General features: G+C 46.8%; 1 protein-coding gene across 3 annotated transcripts; it reads right to left on the bottom strand.

Moving 5' to 3' along the window:
• Positions 1-129: 129 nt before the first annotated feature.
• On the bottom strand, positions 130-21,851 carry HP1BP3 (heterochromatin protein 1 binding protein 3). Of its 3 annotated transcripts, XM_066981984.1 has the most exons (13): positions 21,785-21,851; positions 14,081-14,280; positions 13,547-13,652; positions 11,949-12,099; positions 11,438-11,597; positions 10,007-10,150; positions 9,374-9,454; positions 7,617-7,771; positions 6,747-6,837; positions 5,900-6,059; positions 3,301-3,412; positions 2,154-2,291; positions 130-1,315 (listed from the first exon to the last, which is right to left on the bottom strand). In XM_066981984.1, exons 2-13 carry the CDS (start codon positions 14,174-14,176, stop codon positions 1,030-1,032), a joined length of 1,680 nt encoding a protein of 559 aa, XP_066838085.1. In that variant the 5' UTR covers positions 14,177-14,280; positions 21,785-21,851; the 3' UTR covers positions 130-1,029. The 3 variants fall into 3 exon arrangements, with proteins under 3 accessions (XP_066838085.1, XP_066838086.1, XP_066838087.1); XM_066981985.1 differs by lacking the exon at positions 14,081-14,280 and having other exon boundaries at positions 21,785-21,844; XM_066981986.1 differs by lacking the exons at positions 130-1,315; positions 2,154-2,291; positions 3,301-3,412 and having other exon boundaries at positions 6,041-6,151.
• Between the last annotated feature and the right edge of the window lie 4,699 nt (positions 21,852-26,550).

Raw genomic sequence — 26,550 nt, 5'->3', positions numbered from 1 at the left:
ACACTGTCAGCGTACTTCTAACAAAGGCTTGCCTCTGCAGCAAACCACACTTACTGTAATTCCCTCCTCTCTTCGTTTCCAGGAGGGGAAAACTGTGGCGAGGAAGAGAAAGGACACGCAAAGCGGGCCTGGAATCTAATTTCATTTTATTTTAGCAAACTGCATGTTCTTCACTTATCAACATCTCTACATTAGCAATTTTATAGCTCTCCAACTTTTCTTTAAAAAAGGGTAAACAAGAAGTGACAAAACTTAGGCTCTTCATCTCTTAAAAATGCTTGAAAGTTGGATTCAAGAAGACTTTTATATATTTTGGTTTGAAGGTAAAAGATGTGGTGTGGAAACACTAATTCAAATCACCCACCCAACCGAGAACTACCCCTTTTCAAGCCCCCCCTGGTGTCAGACGATCAGTACCTGCGGCAGCCTCCGGTTACTGCAGATGTCTACTCACCCCCAAAATGTGCTGGTCTGAAGGAGCCAAATGCGCCACTTCCTTAGCCTGTCACTACATCGGCCGAGCAGAAAGAAGCACCTCCAGGACTCAGTGCAAGTGCTGTATATACACTGCTTCTTCACAGAAGCATGAAGGACCTCATCATGCAGGGGATCTAGAGAGGACTCTAGTGCCGTTGTACCTTCTCAGTTAAGAATCTTATTTCCCCAATTACCATGTTCCTGCTGTCTAAAGAGGCAAAGAATTTATTTGAAGAATTTTTAAAGCCACCCCCCTCCCTCCAAACCCAAGAGGAACACCATAAAAGGTACAGATTACATGTCCTAGAAAAGTCCTAAAATTATTGCAGAAACTAAAGATGACCTGTTCCAGGGGAGGGGTAGGCACGAGGCACAGCACTGAGATCTAACAAATGCTTGGGATGGTTTGATTTAGTTTTCATCTTTTTCCCCATAATCCAAGGAAAAAAAAAAAAGAAGTGTTTAAGCATCAGAACTAAAATACAAATGCACGTTGACTTTATAAAACAAGACTGCAGATTTGACCATGGGATTCCCTGACACTGGAAAAATTTACTTTTTTGCCCGGAGAGATTTCCTCATGGTAGGTTTGCCCTTGGCAGAGGGTTTCACTTCCTTCCTCCCACTGGCTGCTGGTTTCTTGGAAGAGCTGCCACCAGAGGGTTTCTTGATGGCTGGGGCTGCTGGTTTGGCTTTCTTAGCAGGGGTTTTCACCTTGGGTGGGGGCTTTGCTTTTCCCCTGCGGGCTGCAGGGGTTTTTCTTGGCTTGGGCTTGGACTCTCTCCGTTTCATCGGAGGGGCCCTACTCCGTGCTTTCGGAGGAGGTCTCTTCTGCATCCTGTCAGAAAGAAAGGCAGCACAAGATCTCAGTGGAGGCGCAAATGCTACCCAGAGCAGAGCTGCTGTCGTCAATTTACATAAATGAAGCAGATCTTGGCATCCTTGTTCTTTACCACGGATGTTCCTTTATGCAGCAGTACATTTCATTAGCTAAATCCCAAAGAGCAAGAAATCCTGTTGTGGATCTTGCCATGCTAAGCACTTCTCAATCCCCAGTGTTCTGCCAGCAAGGTTTCTAACTCCTTTATTAGGCAGATAAACATACAAATAATGACAATGAATGTAAGTCAATTGTCAGAACAATTCAGTGACCTAAGCATCCTCTCTCGCTCTCTGAGAGAAATTTTATTACTTAATGAGTAACACTCATCTTAAATCCACATTCTGAGTGAGACAGGTTTCATACCTGGCTACAGAGTTGCAGATAACACTGTAGGGAAAAGTTTTCCTAATGAAACACCTAATAAATAACAGGAAGTTCCACATGAAAAAGTCACACTCTTGTAAAGCACAACAGGCACATGGGAGACTAAAGACAACACAGATAATAAGTAGAAGTTCTCTTCCTCTCATCTAGAGATGATTCCAACTACAGGGTGGAAGACACCAGTCTCTCTGGAACAAGGCATCGCTTCTGCAGGCTTCACACATCCCAGAGAAGTCCTCATCCTGACAGTACCTCAAGAGTTCAACCATAATTAGAAACTTCTTTTTCCAGTACCACTGGAGTGACAGCCTTGTGGATAAATATCCACAGCAAGAAACAAACCTGTGCACACTACAGCTGTGACTGTCATTTTTAAAGGAGCCCATTTATCTCTCATGCTGTCACATACCTTTTCTTTGGTGGTGGCTCTTCCTCCTCAGACTCCTCCTCTTCTGATTCTTCTTCCTCCACAGATTCCTCCTCCTCTTCCTCATCAGATTCTTCAGAATCCTCATCCTGCTGCTTCTCCGGGTAGAGCACACCTGGGCTACAAGAGGATTCTTGTCAGAGCAGGACTTATTTCTCAGGATATGACTCCGGGGTCAGCAAACCTTAGGTAACCCCGATTCTCATCGGGGACCACTGCCCATCGCCCATCATCCTTTAAGGTTACAGCTTTGAGCCTAAGCCAAAAAAAACAAAACAGCAAGCACAGAAGTCTATTTGGGTTTATCTGAAACCAATATTTAGTCTCTGCAACGGCAGAAGTGCAACAGCTTTTAAGTCACCAGGAATGCCACCACACTCCTGTCCATAAGCTGCCCTTTCTCCAGTTCTCTTCCTCATTGCTCCTTCTGTGCAAACAAAGGCAGACAGACAACAGAGGGACAAAATCAGACTTCAACGACTCTGAACACATGCCAGAGCCACTGAGAGCTTTACATGTATGTAATAAAAGAAGGTGGGAAGCAGAGACTTTAATGACTCTGTTGCCATTTGGCTCTTCATGGGACACTAAGGCTTCCCTGGGCTCCATGTGGCCCAGCACAATATATGCTCACAGCAGGAGAAGAAAGGCTGTTTTAGTCTCACAGTAGCTAATCTAGGTCATCTTCCCTCCTCCCACCCCTCCTCCACATCGGCATTAAGAGAGGCAAACAACTGGGTCCTACTTGTTATGAGCATCCTTGCATTAAGAACAACAATACACTATACCTGCTTATGCGAATTTGTTTAAGCATGGGAACACTTAAATAGCTACTACCCTATGAAAAAAACATCACAACAGAGCTCCTGAAAACATTTAGCTCAATATTTTTATTGTCCTTAAAAGCCTCCCTTGCTAATGAAGTCAGCTTTATGTCCACTCACAGTCAGACATCCAAGTAACGTCATTATCTAGAGCGAGATTGGTGACAATGTTGTGGTTTCTCAGTTATTAAACCCTCCACAAACTTCCCTGTAAATAGAAGGTCAGCCTATGAACTTCAGCAACACCATCTGGCTGATCTATGCAACACTTATCTTCAACATCATTTTACAGCCAAGCTCTTTACCTAGGATAATAAGGGAAGCAAAGCTGAAAGGTTCCACTGAAGCCCTTTCCAGAAATCTGCTCCAGCCAGCCGTTCTTCTCACATCTCTGCAGGGTTCTCTTCAGTAGATGCACTGTGAAAAAAATCAGAGAAAGGTTGTGTTACCATCTTTATCCACTTGTCTAACCTTACTGCTCTCTGCAGCGCCCTCTGAAATCAGAGATGGAGAGTCAGAATGAAGTCTCCTTTCCTAGGACACCTGTGGGGAAATGAAACAGCACCAGAGACCCGCGACTCACGTAGACATCACTGCATGCTTGTGCGCTCAGCAAAGACCATCTGCTTTGTGGAGGACCCAGCTAGACCACTGCATTTAGAAGTTTTAGTATGTCATATTCAAAGGGAAATCCTTTCACAGTTAATCTTCTGGAAAATTCGAGCAATATACAAGATTCAAGTGTTGGCTCGTGAACACTTATCAAGAATGGGTTAAAATTCACTGAAGGAAGAAGTCATGATCAAGGGATCCTTCTTTATAAATGCATTCAAAAACATCACGTAACTAAAGCTTTCTTCAACATATTCTTTTAGAATGTTTAAAAGAAGTCTTTACTCTGTTTTTGCCCTCATCTCTCTCGTGTTCCAAAATTTATGCAGTACGTCTGTCCTCGTTTTCACTTTCTTTAATGGGAAATTTGGTCTAGAAGTATGACAAATGATGTTTTTATTCCAATCTTCTGTTCCACTGTGCACCATATAAGAATTCTAATCAAAAGTGTGCAAATGAAGGGGATCTTTGTCTCACATAAAGGTATGAAACTGTTTTAGTTCAAAACCATTTTTGGCTTAAACTAGGGGGGACAGTTTACAGATTTAGCTCCCTTGAAACAAATGGAAAAACAAGGCCTGCCCTCAAGCATATCCTGAAGAGGTTCACTTGAGGAATGGAAAGAAAAATCCAAAGAAACATGCTGTCATTTGAATCTGTTCTGCATGATTAATGCAAAGGTATTCACTCTAACCCCTTATTCAGCACTTCTGAAATGGGCTTTTACCAAGAACTGACACTTCACAGTAAGAGAATCATTTGAGACAACGCCATACCTTCACAGTCCTACAGACTACCTCTGCTGAAAAGTTTTCATTTGAGTGGCACTAGAAAAGCTTGCATAGCTACTTGAACCGGCTGTATCCATTAAATTATTAGTGTTGCAACACTAGGTTCTTAAAAAGTTCTTGGACTACAAAGAACTCCACACTTTTGTAAAAAGGAGCAACACAAACAACATCAAGCTATTTCTACCTGGGATACCAAAGATCAACAGCAGCATGTAAAGGATTTGACTGGAGTTGTAAGGGTGATGTATAAAATGGGGAAGAGTGTAGAATACTGGCTCTGTAGTGTGCACCTGCCTGCTTTTACATCTCACCACATATTCCTCTGGTTGCTCCTAAAACAGAGCAGAGAACAGCAAAATCCTTCTTATGCAATGGAGGGAGAAAGAAAACAACAGACTACCAGCTGAAATTTCCTTATCTGACTAGCAAGGCTGACAAGCACTCGAGGCTGACTAAACACAGGCCTCTAGGGACCAGGGCAGCTTCCTATGGTCATGAAAACAAATAACATAAGGGCTTAGTAAGCCTGGGAACTCTCTTCCCTGCCCCAAGATTAAGAAGTCACGCTTGGCATCAGCCTCTAATTGGCAGAAGGCCTCAGGCAACTTCTTTAGGCCCCGCTGCTGGCAGGGAGCCTGCGATCCTCCTCTACGCATTGGTAAGCTCTGCTTCAAAGACCTGTGCTGATTCTGTGCTTCATCTCCATGTGATGGCTGTGGGATCAGCAAGCTCCTCTCTAGCCCCTGCTCCTGTGGGATGGCACCAGCACCGTGACACTACAGCACGAAACTGATCTACTTTCAGGTCGGATTCTGCTAGATACTGCTGCAAGCTCACACTGCTTCAAATGACCTTCAGCCTAGGTTAAACTGCAGCACGGCTTAGACCAAGTAATGCAAATAAGCCATTAGCAGATCTACTTTAAAGTCTCTATTAGTATTATTTCTGCTAGTGCAAAAGCCAAAATAGACATTGTCATTACTGGGAATGAAGATGTGCCACACCTTTTTCCAAATATAACTGGATTAGTTTCTTTCCTTACTTGCTTGACCTTTTAAAAATCGGAGCCAGAGGAGGACCTCACACAAAACAGTAAGAGGGACGCTTGCAGGTTTTATTTTATTTGTTAAAGTTAGACTGTGCAACTTCTCTAAATCAAAAGCAGCTAGGAACTGTACTTATGCCAAGCTGTAGCCTCTCTATATATATATAGAAATCCAGCTGGTGATTTAAGAACAATAAAGTAGTTGAATACTATCCCCTCTTCCTGGAAATATGCTACAGACAAGAAAAACATGCATTATGTCTCAGAAACTAGCCTTTGTCAGGCTTGAAAGGAACTAATGGGAATTAAAAACTGAGCATCTCTGCAGCACAAAGAGTGGAGCAGCTGTCAGTTCCCTAGCAAGCTCAACCAAATAGTTTAAAGGTGCTGCACAGACACATCTGCAGCTGCAGAATTCTCTTTCAGCTTGTGAAAAAGGAAAGTTATATAGTTTACCCTGGAAGTTGGAGTTGGTCCCTGGGTGGTTTTCCAGGATATACTTCTTCAGTGCTGTGGTGGAGCAGGTCTTCGGCTCGTTCATGGCCGCAATAGCAGACAGGATGGCGTCTTCCATCAGAGTCCCACCCAGCAGGGGCTTCTCCCCTGACCTCTTCAGCTATTTTCCAAGGAGGAAGAGAAAAGCATCAAGACAAAATTCTCCCAAACCAGGTCAGGACAAGCTCCTCTGCACCAGGTGGGTCGGCGCTCCTGCATTAGCACAGATACGTTTTATATTAAAACACTGCATAGGGAACGCTGCCCTCCCAGCTTTAACAGTAGGACGGGCCTATTCAGTCAACTGGCCTGCAGTGCTTTGCACTGGTAACACATTGTCCTAGTCCCAAAATACACCGCAACGGTATGGCAATCTAAGGGCCCGTCACTCAGGGAAGGAAAGAAATCAGATCTTCCTCCATCCCACAGACCAAATGTAACCAAGAGACATCTATGGCATAGACATGAGGAAAAGACATTGCAGACATCTGGGGTACCTACTGCACTTACAATTAGTGATGGAAAGGAAAGCTTACCCCACCATCTCCCCTACTGCGCTAGTGAGTCAGAGCTGAAGCAGCGTGTGGAACACGCTAAGCAAGGAAGTCGGGGGGGGGGGGGTCTGTTCCAGAAATGTAGACCAAGAGGAGAAAGAGTCCTACTGCTTCATAGTTTCACAAGTGCTGAATTTGACAGGCTGCTAAAGAAAGGTGTACCCAACAAAACTGGGGTGGGGAGGGCATGTAAACGTATATCCAAGGCTTCTGGTCAGTACACTCAACAAAACAAGACGAACTCTGGCTCTGACCTGGAATGTCCCAGACGCTCCTTTCCCTGTGATCTGCTCTAGCTGGCCCTTCTCTACAGCTCTCTGCAGGGCATTCTTCAACAGCTGAGGTCTGAAATACAGGAGGATAAAGCTTTACTGACACACACTGACAGCTTAAAAAACAAACAGAGAAACAACACTCTATAGAGAGTGTGAGAGGAGCAGTACTTACAAGTGGTATCTGCCTACATACAGACATTTTAAATGGAGATCTGTCAGCAAGTGCTGATTACATGAGAGGAACAACGTACGTTAGCGGAAATTGAACTGCAATGCTTTCTGGGTGTCACTGCGCATCCAGAAACAGATAAGCTTCATTTGGAAGGATCTACTCATTTTGAAATGCACATTTGGAGACTGGACTCGGTGGGCAATGAGTCAGTCAGCTCAGAGAAAAACAAGGGACTGAGTACAACAAGCCCTGGTAAGAGGTGATGCATAGGACTTTCCTAGTTTTGCTTCCTCCCCGACCTTTGACCCACTCCACATGGGCAAACTCAGATCATATTAAGCGTGTGCCGGTTAAAGCATTCAGAACCAAGTGGGACAAGATTCCAAGGAGAGGCCTTCATATCCATGCAGCTACAAGGATCCAGTTTTCGCTAAGGGCAGAGATGCGTACAACAATGCTGATGTCGGCATCACGAACAAAGATTGGGTGTGGAGGGATGTAGAGAAAAGGCACAGCTTTTCTCAAGCCTTCCTGTAGGCTCTATGATGCAGAGCACCACCTGTCTGCTGCCTGATGAAATGCTGAATTGAATCACTGAAGTGAGGCAAAGCCAGAGGAAGGCAGCATTTCTCAGCTTCTCTGGAGCCCTGCTTGCAAAAGTGTACACCTGCACCTACCTTATATCTACTTTGAGTTTGGGGTAATACTGAGACACATATTTCTTGATCAGGCTGTAAGAAGCTTCCTTCGGCTCACAAAGGCGGGTGAAAGCCAGTGGCAGGATGTCTTCCAGCTTGACCTGTTGCTCTGGAGTCGAAGCGGAAGTGCTTTTCTGAAATACACACACTTTTACGCATCAGTGGGGCCTAAAACTCCGGGTTTTCTGAACCAGCAATGAACAGGTGAGAAGTGCTCCTGGCACTGGCCACGGATCTGGAAAATCAAGTTCTACAAGGCAGCTCTTTAAAATAGCAATTTAGAAAGCTCAGCTGTTTAACTAAAATCTAGCAAATCTGGTTGGAATTTTCATGGGAATTTTCTTAGGGAAAGTCTTATAAATTTGTCAAGTATTTAGCAAAAGCTGTTTCCCAGTTTCCTTTTTATAGACACTTCCCTCTGCTACCCTTCAATGAGAAAGTGAGGTGAAACAATTTAAATGCTGGCATAAAACAAAACCCATCAAAGACCAAACCCATTTACACAGGTTAAATCTTCCCAAAAAACAGATAAACAGGAGCGCATTTTTGTTCAACTCATAGCATGAAGTCTTGCTTGAAGGCAACACTCCTTTCTCCTGAATTTTCCTCCATCACTTTGTTGCTATCAGTAGGGGATGATTATGTTCTTTATAGCCGGGAAATCTGCTGACGTTTAGTGATTTTGATGCTGAACGGGAGCTTTGCAAATGGTCAAACAGGTGAAGGTGCTGCTCATCCAGACAGCTGCTTGACTGCCAGCTGAATTCACCAGACACAAAAGCAAGCTATTTGTTTTGCTGCAACATGGCGAAAGTACCTAAGAACAATTACACCAATGGGCTGCAGACAAGAAAAGTGATGTGTTCGCAGTTACCAGGTGCCTCACTCAAACTTGTCATGGAGTCCATGAGCTCTATTTAAAAAGATGTCACGTTCCAATTAGTTTCCTTCAGTGCCCTAGTACCAGGTGTCACTGTTACCTTCAGGTTTAGGACTTGCGGTCTGTCCAGTAGCCAAGAGGTAAGCACCCCTGTGTTATAACACACTCTGGGTTCACCTGTCTATGCCATGAGGGGATCAGCAATTCCAGCTAAGCATTTTGTAACTGCAGTGTTAGAAATGCATTTCATACACCTAGTGCAGTGGGGAGCAAAGAAGAGCAGTGCTGGAACCACGACTAATTGTGAGGACTAGACTCAAACGTGTCACATTTTACTACCTCCGAACAATATACACCCAAGTTTAGCAGCTTTCTTCCAGAAGCCTTAAGGCATTTACTTCTTCCTCCCTCTGTTCTCACAGCTGATGGAAGATGTTCATTTGACAGCCATGAAGACTGAAGTCTCCCATTTATCCATGCAACAGATAAAACAGAAACAGCAGTAGCATAAAGCTCTCTTACAATACCTGAGAGGCATCTCTCTCTACCAGGTAAAGACAGAAGAGGAGCTTCATGGTTATTCAGTTTTCTGCCTCTGAACCAAAGCCTAGGGGGTTAATGTAAATATTTTAAACTAAGATTTTGATTATTTTACTTGTTTTTAATTTGTCATACTAACTTTCTGATTCTGATTTTAGTGGAATAGATGTTTTAATTACTGTATTTGGGGAGCAGAAGTACATCAAAGAAGAAAAAACTGTTTGGGTTGGGGTTAGACGACATTTTGTAAGATGCATGTGTTCAGTGTAACCCAAGAAAGATCCTTCAGAGTACTGTTTAAAGTGATCCATCTTACCTTTCTGTCTCTGGCTTTTGGAACAGTTTTTCCTGCATTAGACACCACCACAAAGCTCCCGGAAGCTCCCTTTCCTTTCACCTAGTTCAAAAGAAAGTCAGCCTTTAACAAGGTAACTCAGGATAAAAACAATTTGAAAGAGACTAATCAACATCTTTACACAGATTTAGAATGCATTGCCATCCTGGTGATGGGCTGTTAGGGGCACAGGCCTGACTTGAATCCACTTCAGTAGATCAGAAACCACAGGTAGATATTAGAAACACCCTCTGCTGTCCTGACCAGGAGATCCTAACAGAACTGATATCACAGGCACATATTATAGTGTTAAAGAAAACATGCTCCTGCAGAAGGGATGTTGCTAGACTCAGGTTGAAGGCATATGAATCATAGAATGGCTCAGGTTGGAAGGGACATGCTGCTGCGATGCCGTACGACACAATTCAACACCATGAAATGGTCATCCATATTTCACTAAAGATAAGGTATTTGACTGACAGATCTGTCCATTCCTAACAAAGTGGCAACAGAGGGAGAAAACAACCACTCCAGAGACCAGCTAACAGAGTTTCTTAAAGTCCTGTGTAATTCAGTAATACCACATCCACCACTGCTCCACAAAGCAACTCTTACCTGTCTAATGATCCCTCTCTCCAGCTCCCTTTTCAATGCTTGCTTTAGAAGATAGCCTCTCCTCTCGAGCTCCAGGGAAGGGTATTTGTGGATGATGTATTTACGTATTGCAACAACTGAGGCACCACTCTTTTGAAAGCACGCCTGAAACGGTAGCAAGACATTAGTAAAAAGTTTCTGGACTGAACTACTTTGCTGTGGGACTGGAAGAATGCATGTGTCAACTAATCCCCTTTTCTGAAGCACGTACAAGTAACGGCATATACACTACGTGCTCTTACAAAAACTTGTTACCTTTGGGCAAACCAGCATTGCCCGAACAGTAAGTCATCAGTAAGTCATTTTACTGATGTCAGATAGAGCAATCATTAACAGGTTAATTAGAACGAGTTGCTGATTTCTGAAGGAGACAGGATTGGCATTAACAAACTAATTAAAAAAAAGAAAAACTAAGTTGAAGTTCTTATTTTGAAGATTCATGACAGCCTGCCTGTATTACTGGAGTCCTCCAATTAGGAATCAGAATGGGACTACACCAAAACAACTGTGTTTTAAAATTTAGAGATTTGACATGCTGTAGAAAACCCCAGCTGTGACTTGATAAAGCCCTCTTTGTTTAATCAAGTTACCAGATCTATATGGCTTCAGAAAGACTACCGCAAAACCCACAGTTGCACGACAGAGGATGTAGTTTACTTATGCACAGTATAATAATGCACTGTAGATCCTACTCTACTACCTAACCTTTCAAACAGCTGCCAGAAAGGTAAAGCTTAGAGTAACCTGACGTTTATGGCACGACTTCTCTCTAACAGATTTGGATGCACAGCTGTATGTTTCAGTGACTCAAAAGGCCATCTTGCAGTTAAGGCTGATGGAGTCCAGGACTCCAGCGAAGGCAGCCTGCATGAACCAAGCCTCAACGGGAGGGCAGCAGAGCTGCAGAGCAACAGCACAGGTCTCTTCTTATAACCTGAAGGAAGTGTACAGTAAACTAAGACCAACACCACTCCGGAATGCTAGTTTACACTATTTCCATCTGTCCTGAATTAGGATAAATTAACAAGAAAAAAATCGCGTGTATCAAACAGGTGGATTAATCAAGGTAAATCTAGTTAAATATGTCTAGAAGACACAACAAATTAAATGATGCCAATAATTAACCAGGGTATGTCATCATAGCTGTTTCTAATAATTTAAACGGGGAAACATTCTAAACTAAGAAATAAGCAACAGTGCCCCTCATCATCATCATGGACTCACATTTCAGCTCCATGGGCTTCCAGACAGAAACATGCATGCCTTACATAAATTTCCTGCTAAAAAAGGCTATCACCTGTACCGTCAGCAAGTTGAAAACGTAGACTTTAGGCACACAATATACTCATCTTTGTGACAGGTGAACAAAAGAAACATCTGACTCCTGCTTACCTTGATGGCCTCAGTTAAAATAGCATCCATCTTGGGACGTGAAGTGGCAGCCATCTGAGTTTGCTTCTGTGCTCTAGCGAGCTGACTAGCAGAAAGAGTAGCCCATGCAGGAATGGTCTTTTTCACTTTCTTCTCCTTTTCCTTAGACTGATCCTTCTCACTTAGGAAAAATGCAAAACAACAGTAAGATAAGAGATACTGTAAAACAAGCCAACACGCAGAACAACAAGAAAAGACGCCCAGAACACTCGTTACAGAGAATAATTTAAAAGAACTTTTTGATGTTTCTATTCAAAAAGAAGCAACCACCCCAAACAGACCCTATCTTGATACTTGTTCTCAAAACATGTTCTTGAACAGCTGCTACACACGATCAGTAGCTTCCTCTCCTGCAAAAATGAGCAGCTTTTTCAGCATCCTATTTTCCCCATGTCTCCCATAATCTTTTCTACCTATAGAACCCATCTTTCTCCTACTCAAATTCCTAAATTCAGCACTAAACAAGCCTTACTCCTTTTTGGTTTCTTCCGAGGACTTTGTTTCCCCCTTCCCTTCATTCTCAGGTTCCTTTGGCTGTTCTGCTTCACTGGATGCAGCAGGCAAGGTTCCATTCTCTTGTTCTTCTCCAACAGAAGCAGACTCCTCAGAGGTGGCTTCTGCATCTAAAAGATGTAAAACCACATCAGGTTACTGTCTAAAACTAGCCTGTACTCTTCAGGAAGGCAGAGGATAAAAAAATAAGAACACACCCCAGAAATGATTTCCCAGCACTTTCTTTTCTCTAATTTAATGGATGATTTGAACGTAACTTAGAAAATGAACAAACGTACTGAAAGAGATTCAACAAGGTGCAATCAGTCATCAAATGCCAGAATAACTTCAAACAGCACCACCTAGCATTTTCACAATGAACTAATTCCCCCAGTCTTCTCTTAACTCCAGGAAGTTACTGTTGCAATCATCCCTCATCACAGATACCTACGGGTGGGGAAGGGAAGAAGAAGAGGAGGAATTCAGTATCATGAAACATGAAGATCTTCCCCTGGGTCAAGGTTTACATGTTTTAACCCAGAAAGGTGCAAAACCACACAATTCGACAAGAGATTACAGTAAATAAATACAAGCAGCTTTGTCTGTGACAAACATGTCTTTTAAACATCGCCGTTTCTGCACTACACACTGTGGCACCTGAACGATTTTAACTATTCAACCACATTTTTCCAGACTTGGAAAAACTTTAGATTGCACATGCATTGGCAATAGCATTTGTCTATCAGCAGGATCAAACCCAGCCAGAAATCAACTTACTGAGCCAATCAATCAAGTATATTTAGCTGAGAGCAGGCCTTGAAGACTGGACTGCCTACTAGATGACATGCTTGTAAACTGCTATTACCCACTTTTTGGATAAAGAGCAGTCTACCATGACTGCTCGATGCACTAGGCATGTTGTCTATCAATGAGAAGGAGCTTAAGCACTCCTGCTTTGTTCCTGTGCATAGTTTCCCCACGGAGGCATCATATGTTTAAAATAAAAACTGTACTAATAGCTTCCTATGTAATGTACTTATTTGTCCCACCAAAGAGGAGAAACTCAGTGAAACATACTGAAAGTGATACTGAAATGGCACGTTCTGAGAAAGAGAGGTGAAGCTGCTAGGACCAGACACATGAATGGCAGGCCACATTACACAGCGTGGTAAAATCTTTCTTTTCCTGAACAAAGAAAATAAATACTTTGGCTTTCCATCCATTTCCACCTTTTGATCCCAAGCCATTTTCATGCCACTACTGAAAGTTCACGATTTCTACCTTTAATCACAAGAATGTATAAGCTTGAAAGAGACAATACTTAGTTATATTTTCATGTCTGGAGTGACAGGGCTTTGACACAGAGTATGAAGGACAAAACAAATGGTTTCCCACTTGAAAAGACTACAACATGCAATTTCCAACAATCCAGGAAAAGCCTGTGAAAAGAAGCTAAGCATCGGTAATATTTTAACTGTGGCAGCAGGGATTTTCAGGAATTTCAGCATGAAAATCTACATTTGGATACATCAACACCATGCTTGGATATAACAGTCCACTACAGCATTGCCACTGTACCTGCTTTGACCTCTTCACCACCTTCAGCAGGTTTGCTTTTGGGAGGAGTTTCTCGGGAAGAAGAATTTACCGAGCGACGGATCGGCATTGTTTCGTCTTCAACTTTCTACAAAAAGCATTTGTAAATCAGTACAGGTACTGGAAAGACTCAGAAATTTTTTGAAATGGGATTAAAGTAAATCAAAGCAGCATATGTAGAAATATTCTAGTTACATTCACATTTTTCAGAATTTTAAAAAACAGTACATACTCAATCTTTGAAGCATACCAGGAGAGGATAGTTTCACATTTTACACTTTTAAAAGAAATAATTTCTTTCCAATTCCAAATTAAATGAGATGAACATTTGAGGATTCTGACAACTATGGCATCTCAGGGAAAGGAGGGAGGGGGAAGGAGAGTGCCTATAGGGCTTATTAGACTCCCAATCGAGTTTCCTACAATCAGGGGAGAAAGAGTACCAAGAAACCTTCAGCAGGACTGGAAGTCAATGACTGATCCAAGGGCAAGCTTGGAGAATGGGCTAGCCCCTACCTCACTTAACTTGTCCGTGTGGATCAGCTGAGCTCCCGTTAAGAGTGGAAGCGCCTTATGATGCACGGGTTCAGCTTCAGACAGATCAGTCGCCATTTAAAATAATTTCTAGCCCCAAGTGCACGTAACACTGTGGAGCCCCAGGTTTTAACCCCAAGGACTTTTTCCTAATGGTTTTCACAGTGCAGTGAGCAGTCAACCTAAAGTACAGAAAAGATGTGGTGTGAAAATTAACAAAACAGAAACATCTACGTCCATGTATCTAACAAACTAAAAAGAAAAGAATAAATGACTTACAGCTTATGGCTAACGTAACTGACAATCAACAACTGCGTTCAACAAAGATGCTAAAACATGTATGCAAACTTGAGTACTATGGATGTAGCAGAAATGGCAAAGGTGTAAGCCAGACCTGCAGCCTGCTCCATTAAAACAGATCTGAAAGAATAAAGATGCTATTTAAATTAACAGGAAGCATTAACAAAAAGCAGACATCGCACTGTGCATAAAGCAAAGGGTTGAGGTAACTAGTAAGCCATTCATTTCGGGGGAAAACCAGGAGCTGACACTGATCCAGCTTCTACTTGCCTAAGGAATTAAACCATTTAATCTGTTAGGGAGAAAACACACACAGTGGAGGCCTGGACCATGCCCCTCCCAAATTAAGCCCCATGCAATTTAAGGAAACGAACAAATCCTTGAAAAAGGAAATACCCATCAAAACAGCAGTCACCAGACCTTCCACAAAAATATAAAGCTTTACAAAGCTCTCCTCCAAACGCATGCATAGTCACGGGTAGGTTGGGCTCACCAAGCCTCACCCCTCGCTGCCATTTCACTTCAGCCTTCCTTACCTGCCGCCCGTCCACCTGCATTGGCCTCTCCTAAGGAGAGGTGCTCCACCATCTCTGCCACAAACGGAGGCTTTACTTTCTCACTCGCTTCCTTTTCTCAGCATCCCCTTAACAACCCGAGAAGCGAAACCTCACTTCTCTCAGTGCGGGGCTGCGCCTGCTTCCCCGCCCCATCAGCTCCAGCTCCCCTCTTCCCTTCCTTGCAGAGAAAGGGCCCAATGCTCCCGATTACTTATCCGGATGTTTTGTTTTGCTGAGATGAGAAGGCAGACACAAACCACGCATTTTCACTTTTAACAGGTTGCTTCCCCAGCCTGAGAGACTTGCTCTTGAATGGAAAGCTAACAACACCGCTTCTGACCTTGTTTTCAACGTGTTTTTCACCACCGTCTCGGCACTTTGTACAGCACTCTCCATTGCAAGGGTGAATGCTCCCTGCCACACCAATACCACACGACTTACACCATATCCTTGCCCCACACCGTGGTCCTCTTACTGCCTGGCAGCAGGGACTCCCCGCTGACCGCAGGGATTCTCTCCACCTCGGTGTTTTTCCCAGGCAAACCGAAGCCCAGCTGGCCGGCACGCAGCACCGTCAGCCCCCTGAGGTGGTTCCCATTCAGAAACCAGCGGCAGAAGAGCCGAGGGCAACTCGCAGGAAGATGGGTTTGCAAGGACTGACAACGAAGGGACGGCAGCAAGCCTCCTTCCCAAATAACAACCGGATAAATTAACGAACCCACGGCCGCTGCAAGCAGGTGCAGCTCCACGGTAGCCGCATGCAGCGAGGGCAGGCCACAGCGGCAGCGCTTCCACGGGAGGACACCAACCCAGCGGGGCCCTCCGGCAGCCAAAGGCAGCCCGGCCCCTTCTGCAGCACCTCTCATTCCTCTCTGACACTGGAGGGTCTTTTTGAAAGCCGACAATAACCTAGTCCCGCCTCGGCACCAGTGAAAGCCGATGAGCGTAACAGCGCCGGGTGTTTCCTTCGGAGATAAAACAGAAAAACCAAACCATGTTCCAAGGGGAAAATAAATTCCAGAGAGAAAATAAGTGAGATGAATGAAACTTGCTGATGAAATTTCAGGATGGGAAAACGAACTAACCGCCGATTTGAACATACATGTGGCCCAGCACTTTTTTTTTGGCCTATTTTATGCAGCCTTCCTTTCTCATGGGCAGAAAGCGAGAGGAAAAATGAAAAATTCCACCAGGCATCAGGTCAGTGTCAATTGCTTTCTAGCAAGCAAAACCTGATGCTCTTAAAAAAAAAAAAAGCCAGCATTTTGAAGTGAGTCCTAAAATAACAGACCTATACTCAGAGAAATCAGCTGGAGGCTACAGGAGACACTCTGCCTGGGATTACGAACGCACACACACAAGCATGCACTGTGGCCAACCTGCTCGTGGGTTTTATTTCTTTTCATTTTTCAGTTGGTGACCTGCATGCCACACACACGAAAATAAAGGAGTCCCAACTTTGTCCTCCAATTCTCCAAGTCCTCAAAAAAACCCCTTTGCTTTGACCACAGCACAAAGCACCTGAGCCTTCCTGCTCTCAAGAGCAGACGTTAACACAGCGCGCTCCAGAGCTTCAGCGCCAGCAGCACACCTGGCTGTGCCACTGCCCAGCAGAAACATCCCCGGACAGGGGCCTGTTGCTTCCCTCTGCGTTCCCATGTGTGGGTCACATCCTGCTCAAAAGGCCGAGGGGATCAAAGGGGCAGGGGGTAACCTCCCATCAGCTCTAAAGCACCGCGGCTCTCAAAGGGGAAAGGCAGGAGCACCCACAGTCTTGTGTGCGAGCATCACAGCTCAGGAACTGCTCTGGCAAAGCCAACTTCTTCCCACAGAGGGGTCAGAACGAAAAGTGATTTCTGAAGGAGGAAAAAAAAACCAAAAGTTTCTGGACTGCGTGTGAAATACCACAACATAAGACAAACAGGAATGAACTTGGTTTCTCAAAATGATAAAGCAAAAGGCAAGAAAGTTTTGCAACAGCAGTGCACAAAAAAGCCGATTCCTCTCCTTCCCCTCTCTAAAGGGAACAGAGGATGTGCTTAACAGAAAAATCAAGCCACCCGAAGCAACTGTTACCTGGCTACCCTAGCTCCATGCGTGGGTGCTACGGCATCTTTAGATGTGTCCCACGGCCATGACTGCAAGCATTGCTCTTAAGGAACTGGAAAGTAATAACCGTGTTTTGTATTTACACAGACGTCAACCACACAAACTCCGTGCTCAGGAAGAGGCCATCACTTGAGGACGCAGGTTTTGAAGGTGGTCGTTGGGTAACTCACATCAACTTAAACCTGGTCTGCTGTCAGGAGAACATCATGTCAGCAACGAAAGGAACACCGGGATACTAACCATTAAGAAAATTGCTCGAACATACACAGTAACTCTTCTGCCACGCTCGCTGGCGTTCCCACGGGCTATTTGAACTGCTCCGCAGATCAGACCGCAGGTTCCCATGCTATCGTGAAGCAGCCATTTCAAAGCTGGTAACCCAGCTGGGAGCTGATAAGCAACACAAAACCCTTTCTGGATTCCTAGATTAGCAGAAATGCTCGATAGCATTCAGTCCCCCAGCTCAAGGAGAGGCCACTAGTGGAAAACCCAAGCAAAGGTGCAGTAGCTTTCCATGAACTACTATGAAAAAAAGTACCTGTACTGATTTCCTCCTAATCTATCAGCAAACTGTTCAGAGGAGGAAAAAAAAACAGAACACAACCACATAACCAGAGGCTTCAGCTGAGACAGACCTGTTCTGGATATTATTTCCAATGAGCGGAGTCCCCTCACCAATGCAACGGGCATAGGAATTTAAAAAAAAAAAAAAAAGCTTATTTGAGGCCAGTTGGCTCCTTGGATTTTCGTAAGACAAGGCCATAAGATTTTCCAGCTTATCTCAGACTCCAATCTCAAATATTTTGGGACAAAATCAGGTCTTGAACATGGCAAGCCAACTGTCGCACCGGAGGAAATGCCAGGTCACGAGACTCCTGGCAGGGTACCCAGGCTGAGCGGTCTGAAAACAAACATGCAGTGGAGAAGTGAGAAAGCGTGTCCAGCGCCGCGCCGTACGGGTGTCCCCTTACTGTCACACAACACGCAACGGCCATCGAGGTGCTCCGAGACATGACTTGGTTTACCCTACGCAGCACGGGTCCAGAAATTAGGTCAAAAAGGGCCAGAAAAAGTTTGTATGTCCTTGCAGATTTGAAGCCAGGCTGACGAGGGGTACGAAACCGCCAGCCTTACAAGCAGCACAAGCAAGAATGACTGTTTGTTATCAGAAAGGCTTAAAAAGCAACGTAACTGGATTTCAAACACAGGTCGTTGATTATCATGCAATCATCTACTACTTTCTAATGCTGTTTTGAACAGCGGAGCGTTGAAATGTCTCAGAAACCGCAGGAAAAACAGCACGGGCACATGTTAGTATTTCTGCAAAGCAAAAATGGAAATCCAAATCAAACATGCCAAAACGTTACCTCCTAAACTGCAAGCTGACCAACTTGGACCTCTGAAATCCTCAAAGCTCTTCCCAAAAATCCAGCTCACGCAGAGGACACCAAACCCCTCAATATCTACATCGCCACTGAATATATCATCCTGCAACATCTCTGACACAAATTCGTCTTACAAAACGGATCTATTAAAAGTTCTCAGGTGGTTGCCTCTCGCAGCTTGCTTCACAAAGACGTTCCAGCATTTACTGATCTCCCTTTTGTTCTGCAGTCGACTGAGCAGCCTGTTGTCTTGATTAAATCAGACCAGTAGTATTAAGTCATTTAAAACAGCCCAAAAACGTGCAGAGAAATAAAATCTCTTACTGAGCCCAGAATATGAGTTAGTCCCCGCTCCTAATCCTTATTTGGCAGCCTGCTCGGAAATCCCCCCCCGTCTCCCACCGCCGCGCGCTCCCATTGCACCAGCCTTGCCCTAAGTGCCCCGACCCAGCAGCTCCTTACGGCCTCCGCGCCGATTCCCCGGGAGGCGTCCCACTTCCACAGACCTTTCAGTTCAGCTACGAGGACCGTATTTGCAACTCTCTTGTGGTTCAGCCTCCCTGAGATCTGTTACAGGCTGAGCCCCATGCTGCTAGAAGCATTATGAACCATCTTGTTTCAATTAAAGAAGAACAGTGGTCCAATACAAAGATCCAATAGCTCACCACTTGGCAGGCAAGAAATTCTTTGGCTTGACTAGTATTACAGCTTCTATTTCCGTCGACTCCTTGCCTACACTCTGGTAAGGAAGGGAGCAACAAATCTCAAGCACGTTAGGCTTCGGGGGAACACAGAGAAAATCTTTTGCACTTCTAGTACTCACACACACGCGTTCCTACACACAGAGACCCAAATGCCAGAGGATTTTTCTACGTCTAAAGATGCATTCTCATTTCAGGGTAGCACCGAATTTGGACCTCTGACTCCAACCTCCGCTAACAGAACCTGACTTACGCCCTGCCTCTTCTGCTGAGTTTACGCAGCAAAGCAAAGATTAAATACTGCCCTTCTGCACACACAGATGCTGCTTTCCCTGCAAAAAGGAGGCAGCGAGATTGATGCTGGGCCGACCCACCTGGGACTGAGCTCAGCACCTCGTCTCTGCTAGGATATGAAACCAGCGACTCGAGGTCAGCTCAATCTCAACAGATGCTTATTAAAATACAAGGAAAGACCCATGCCTCACCCCTGCTATTCCTCGCCACCAAGAACACCTGCTCAATATAAAAAAGAATCTGAAACCCACAGTCGTTCTCCATCAGTCTCTGACCCGTACAGAAGACACGAACAGCAGATCACTTCCATGGCCAGGATTATCTTCTCTTCCCATACCCAGGAGTAATTGTTCATGTCAAAACACACATCCAGAACCAGGTACTGTGCAACTTATATTATGTCACCACCATGCCTAGAAACTTTCAAAAACTTCAGCTAAGGGATTGATACAAAGAATTTCTGCTTGCATAGCTACCTAAAAATAATCCCTCTCTGCACTGATGCTCAGGATTGTCACAGCGACAACCTATGCGGGACAACAGTTTCTGAACAATTCCGGCTAGGACAGTCCATGATCTGGATTCTCCACGAGCTGCTGGGAAGCAGCTAAAGAATGAAGTGGCCTGCACCGGGGACACAAGGTTCAGCTTTCCATTTATAATAGGCTGAGGTCACAAACTTAAGCTTACTCCAGCACAAAATCCACTGCTGAAAGTCTCACAGTCTTGGATGAAATACCTTAAATCCAGGATCCAGCACCATGAACGCTGACAAACCACTGATACTTAAACAAATGCTTAGGCTGCTAGCGTTACATACCAGGGCAAGAACCTTCTACAGGCAACACCCTCCGCACTATGAATGTAACACCACCATATAAACTCTCCTTCCAAACTATTACTTATTAAGCCGTCACTTACTGGTCCATAGTACAAACACTACACATAACAAAAGCTATGAATTGCTGGCACTCTACACAAAACCACTCGCACCTCCTGTTGGAGCCCATCAATGTAAAACTTTCTCCTCTCTCAAGGAAGTTAAAACCCTCGCAACAACCTGGGCCACTCGTAACAAAACGCTCACAGAAGGGACACATCAGTTTCCACTGAAAGGAAGAACACATGAAAAAGAGAGATTCTGGAAACAAAAATAGTTCAAGCAGCTGCTACCTGAGAGAAGCGCACGAAACACTGAAAAGTTGGTTTATTAGCAGGCACAGTCGGTTAAAGGGGAGCGAAAGGGGGCAGAAGCCAGTAGGTATTCTCACAGCACATACACTAAGTTCACCCCCCAGTACAGACGATGGGTATTTTCTTCCCCTGCCCGCCCCTGACTTCCAAGGCGCCCCTGCTATCCACCAGCCCTTTTAAATCCCTCCCGAGGAGGGTAAGTGCCCTCCTGCACAGCTCAGCAGCACAGCTGGGCTCTCAAGCAGCCCGCGCTCACCTGCACCCTTCTGCTCCTCTCACCCCCCCGCGCAGTCCTCGCACGGAGGAGTTTAACAGCGCAGCCCTGTCCATAACCAGGAGTACCTCTGCGCTCTGCGGCGCACCCGCTGCCTGCCACAGACCGCTGGCCAACTATTTCTTAAAAACGCTAGAAATACCAGTTAGGGCAAAAATAAACAAACAGCAACAAAATTAACCGCACGCCTGGAAAAAAAAAAAAAATCAGAGAGCGGCTGTTACTCGAAAGGCCTGATAAGAACCGAGGAGTTCCGTGCCCGTTAACCCCAAAACAACCCGGCGGCCAAGCGAGGCTCCCGGAGAGAGCCCCCTCCGCGGCACCCGCGGCGCAGCGAGCCGCCAGCACGGCGCGCCCGCACCCGCGGCCTCCCGGCACTCAACTTCTGCTCCTGCCCAGGCTGAGCGGCCCCCCGGGCCCGGGGACAGCCGTGACTGGGGAGGCAGGCGCAGAGCAGCCCGAGGGGCCCGGGCCGTCGTTATAATTACGATCGTAATTAGTGCCCGAGGCTCGGCTGCTGCGCCCCCAGCCCCGGGCGGCCTCACGCTTGGGCCCGGCCCCCGGCAGCGCGGAGGGCCCGGGGCTGGGCCCCTTCCCCTCCACGCCCCCACCCCCCCCGGCCGAGCGGTGCCCCCCGGGCCTCCGGGGGAGCTCGGGGAATAAAAACAAGTTAAAGAACCGGGGCGCGGCGCTGCGGGCGGGCGGCGCCCCGAGGGAGCCCCCCGGGGCCGGGCCCGCGTAGGGGAGAGGGCCCGTGCCCAGCCCCGGCGGCCCCCCCCCCGCCGCGGGACCTATCGCGACAGCTCCCGACAGCCGCCCCGTGAGGGGGGGGGGGGCCTGTCCCGGGCCCGGCCGCCCCCCTCCGCACTCACCAGCAGGCCCGGCGGACACAAAGCGGCCTCTAATGGCGGCCGGGAACCGGGACGGGCGGGGGGGGGGGGGGGGCCGGGGCAAGGGGGCGGGGCCGCCGCCCGCGGGGGGCGGGCCCCGGCGGCGCCGCCGGCCAATGGGAGGCCGCGAGCGTTTTTCGAACGCGGGGCGGGCCCATCCCGCCTCTGCGGCGGGGGGGGGAGGGGGCGCGCGTGCGCGGGGCCCGGCGGCCCGGCCCCCCCCCCGCGGCCCCGCCCACGCCGCGAACAAAACAAGGGGCGGGGCCCGAGCACTGCCGCGCCCCGCCCCCCCCCCCCCCGCCTCGGCCGCGCTCTGAGGCGGTTCCCGCCACGGCCCCCTGAGGGCGCTGAGGGACGGGCCCCGGTCGCGGCCGCCTTTTCTCGTGGTCGGCAAGCGGGGAGCGTTGCCCGTACCCGAAATCGCCGTTAAAAGGTGTTTCCAGGCAGGGGAAGCCGGCCCCGGTGACGCTGCCTCCGTGGCGGAAATTTGCTGTCCCGGCAGCGTGCCACCGCGTTGTGGTGCGGGGGGAGCCCTGCGGGGCAGGGCCGGGGTGGCTGTGGGGCAGGGCGGCGGCGCCACCCGCGCCGTTTTTTCACCAGCGCGTGGTAACTGCAGGCTTGTGCGCAGAAAGCTGAGGTAGCAAGCAGAAACTCGTTCTTTCCGTGTACCTCAGTGATCTTGCTCCAAGTTTTGTTGTTTTTTTTTTTTTTAATTTATTTTTTTGCCTAGGCCTATTTTTTCCCCCAAGTTTGAGGTGTAATTCCTCACTTTGCTACCTGCTCCCGTTCTCTTTGGGCTGCAAGGACGCTTTCTGCAAACTATCCCCGGAGCTCCACACTCAGATCTGACAGACTGAAATGTCTTTAGCCCCACAGTATGACAGGCCGTGTTGGGTACTGTTCCCAAATGCCGCAAAGCTTTTCATCAGTAGGCTCTTGCCCAGGCAGCTTCTCAGCTGTTTTCTGCACGTAACCCCGTGTGCTGCAGACCTCCTCCTGGCTGTTGGTGCTTCCACGACGTGGGGAAGGCACTGACGTATTTATTTGGGCACCGTGGCACCCTTCAGCCCTCCTACAGATGGGAAACCTCATTTACGAGGCGCTTAGGCTGTTCTCAGAACGGTGGAGGTGTCTTGTTTTCGCACTGCAGCGAATAGTGCTGTGGCTATTTCTGCTCTAAGCATTTTCCAACATTTTTTTTTTCCTCCCTGAAGTGGCTGCTTTAACAGCGTACTACTGCACCCGAGAGCATCTCCTTCAAAAGCCAAGCTGCTGTGACCGAGGCCTGGCCCTGCCGATCATCTTCTCCACCCCAGACTCTCTCGGTGGTGCTTCGCTTTCCCCTTTGTCTCCTGCACTGAGCAGCCCTGGAAGCGCCTTAGCCAGATGGCTCCACTTCGCTAAACATTCCTTCGTTTCTTGTGAGTGCGAAATAAGGACTGTGCAGCTGCAGAAAAATGTGTTCTTTGGCCTTTCCCCCCTAGCGGTGCCTCTCTGGCAGGAGGGAGGGGATTGGAAGGTGGAGGAGAGGCGAGCATGAGGGAGCGTGCTCCTTTACTGCAGGCGTTTAAGGCACGGTGAAGGAAAGATGAAATCACCCCAGCTGCCTTCCCCTTGCTCACTGCAAGCCTTTGTGCAATACCCCAGCACCTGTGTTTGCTGAGCCACAAAACTACACTGAGATGCAAGCAGAGGAGGAGAAAGGATTTTGTCGTCTCTCCCTTTTTTTTTTTTTTTTAAATCTCTAAACCCAGCCCAGAGGGGAGCTGTGGCCCCTGTGCATTCCTTACAGCCACATGCCTGCCTGACCCCAGTGGGCTGGGAGGCCTCCTGCCCAAATTCCGTGCCTGGGCAAGGCAGCTGCGTGCTGCAGAGGGAGCACGTTCCTGCTGAATCTCTCCCTTCCACCCCGCGTTTTGGGTGGGCTCGTGGCGTCTGTGCCCCCCTCCCTGTTCACCCAGGGCGTGCCACTGGCAGAAGTGGAGCTGTAGGAACTGATGGTGACCTTGCATGCTTCGGTGAGGATGCACAGTAGGAAGGGAACAGTGCAGGATAGGGAAATTGCCATCAAACTGTGATTGTATACAGCACTATCATCATTACAAAATACTTCTAATAAGTACTAAGCACCTTCAATACCTTTCCTGTCCTCTCAGGTGCTATGCAATGGTATGAACCCCAGCTGGTTCATGGATTTTTTTCCAAAAATTGTTCAATTTTATTACAGCTTCCAGCAGTCCTAAAGCTTCTACAAATTTGCCTAGAGCTTTGGGTTTTGACTGTACGGTTCAGCTCACAGTTTAAACAAGATCATTTAGACATTGCTACTGTTTAGATGAGTATCCATAAAATTTGCATGTCAAATGATTTACCGTTTCCAGCCCATATCCTTTAGAGGCTTTCCAGAGCAATGCCACATATTCCACTAGAAACCTGTTGTACTTTGTTTTCAATGCATCTGGTCACAGAATCACTATTCCAGGGGTTGAAAGCCACTCTCGTTTACTTTCTTACCCTACACTACCTAATATTTCCCCCCTTTTGTCACAATTTTTAATTAAAGTGAATTCTTATAATTTAATAATCACTGTCCTGTGTTGTTTAACAGCTGCCTGCCACATAACCTACAAAACATAAGATTATTACCACCTTCGTCACGCTGTGCACTGCATACACTGAAATCAGCTTCCGCTGCTATGTTCATGATCCTGCTGGCTAAGCGAGCGCTGTGTCTTTGTCACCAAATTCTCTTTTAATATTGGCCTGCAGCTTCAAACTTCAATGCTGATTATAATTTAGGCCTCGCCTCTTGTGTCCTTATCTCACTTTGGCAAATTTAATTTTCCATTTTTATCTTGACTTTTGCATTTGTTGTGTAAAAACTTTTTAAAAAATTTTGGCCTAGAGTCAGCCTGGCTCAAGGAGAATTTGAGTCTTTTTCTGTTTTGTTCTGCATCTAATTGCAAGCAGGCTGGGGAACTCCTTCCCTTTGCCACGTTCTTTCATCCCTAAAGCTTCACATTCTGCTGCTACTTCAGCTTCTCGTGCTTTGAAAAACAAATCAAAGATTCCCTGAGATGCCTTCATCAAATTTAAATGGGGTAGCACGTGCCTACAGATTCTGCCCTGTAGACCTGTTTCTCTCTGAACGTGTATCTGAGCGAGGTAATTCCAGGCTGGTGTGACCTCGAGGCCAAGGCACGCTGTAACAGACCCAGCCTGGCGCTGCTGGCAGCCTGACCGCGCTGTTGGGTGGGGGCCTGGCTCTGCCAACTTCAGTGTGTGGCCATAGCTGGTAAATTTTCAGCAAACCCACCTATGGAAACCCACAGAGTGCTTGAGCAGGACCCTTGCTCTCCTGCCTTGAAGTTTCTGCTCAGCAAGTGGCATGAAGGCACTTGAAGGCCGTGAAGGCACAGTCTGGCTGAGGTTTTCAGCTTGACACAGCTAACAGACAGGGGATTCGCACGGGGAACGGTGCTGAGCGTAACTATCCCATAACCATCGCAGACTAACTGCATTTAACGTAGCTCCCACATCCCTATGCAGGGACCTTGCAGGGGGATGAAGCCCCTCGGCAGCACACGCACGTACCAGGTGACGAGGGACTTGCCCGTCTGCGTTACGAAACGGCGTCACCGTTCCCGCAGTCACTGAGACAGCACACGCCATTCCTGTCTTTACGCTCGGGCTGCTTTTTACTTCTGGATTTTTTTCAAATGGACGTTTGGAAGAGATGATGTGATGTTCTTTAACCACAATTTTCCACTTTGTTGCTGATTCGGGGCTTGCTTGGCTACTTTACCAAGCACACAGCTGTAACGATTCCCAGAACAACAGAATTCTCTTTAATTCGTACTTACTCCTTTCAGCAGCAGTTGTACTGTCAGCCCCATATTTTCTGTAACTGCAAAAATCACTCCATTTCTGGTTTCAAAGAAATGCATATTCCCTGACACTTTCTGCCCTTCCAGACACCGCCTTTGATCTCTTTATTTGTTATCAGCCTCCTAATAATTTTTTTCTCCATACTTTTCCAATGGACTGTCCTACTTTCCCCCGGCACCCTATACCGCCTCCCAGCTGCTCTGTTGCTGCCCTCCTAAGGGCTACCTGTTGAGGCTCCCAGTCAGCTTTTCTTGTCAAACCACTTCCCCTTTTTCAAGTGGTATTCTGTTCATCTGTGCACTTTCAGGCCTGCCCACCCATTTTTATATTAGCTCCTAGCAAATGGATAAAAATATGCTTAAACATACCAAAGTTTGCTCTGTTCTGGAGCCAAGCTGGCTTTTTATGTCTGATAGAAATGAACCTGCCACTGGAGCTGACAGAAGGACCAGCAAGGTCCTTGCTGACCGGCAAGGAGGGGCCTTGCAGAACAATGTTGTGGACTACGTAGCCTCCACGGGCTGCTGCTTTTCTAGAGATGCCCTAATCCAAAATAGATCCTTAGTGCTAACAAGGCTACTGTCCTCACTGGGAAACCAGTGCCTGGAAGATGTGATTTTTCCACAGCACTTCTGGGATTCCAGTAGTGATTTTTTTAACCCCCAGCTGGCAAGTGGAAGTGATGGCTCCCCTAAGCTGGAGAGGCTGAAGTCTACCAGCTCAGCGTTTCACACTGGGACAAAACACCTCTCCCAAAGCTGTGTGTCCCCATGGTTAATATCTGGCAGCAGGAATGCTAGTGTTTTGTTAAATCCCTTTGCTCTCTGAACCAAACGCTGTTTCAGATTAAAATTGGTTCC

This window comes from Anser cygnoides, chromosome 23 (genome assembly GCF_040182565.1).
Source record: "Anser cygnoides isolate HZ-2024a breed goose chromosome 23, Taihu_goose_T2T_genome, whole genome shotgun sequence".
Lineage (NCBI taxonomy): Eukaryota > Metazoa > Chordata > Aves > Anseriformes > Anatidae > Anser > Anser cygnoides.
The sequence above is the reverse complement of the archived record's forward strand: the minus strand, read 5'-3'. Positions and strand labels throughout refer to the sequence as shown.

What these genes read in the sequence shown, in the direction of transcription:
- HP1BP3 (XM_066981984.1), bottom strand. Translation starts at nt 14,176, where the DNA reads ATGGCGACTGATCTGTCTGAAGCTGAACCCGTGCATCATAAGGCGCTT. An exon ending in ACACGGACAAGTTAAGTGAG is followed by an intron (nt 13,653 to 14,080) that starts GTAGGGGCTAGC and finishes TGCTTTTTGTAG; the next exon opens with AAAGTTGAAGACGAAACAAT. An exon ending in TGCTTCCCTTATTATCCTAG is followed by an intron (nt 2,292 to 3,300) that starts GTAAAGAGCTTG and finishes ATCCTCTTGTAG; the next exon opens with CCCAGGTGTGCTCTACCCGG.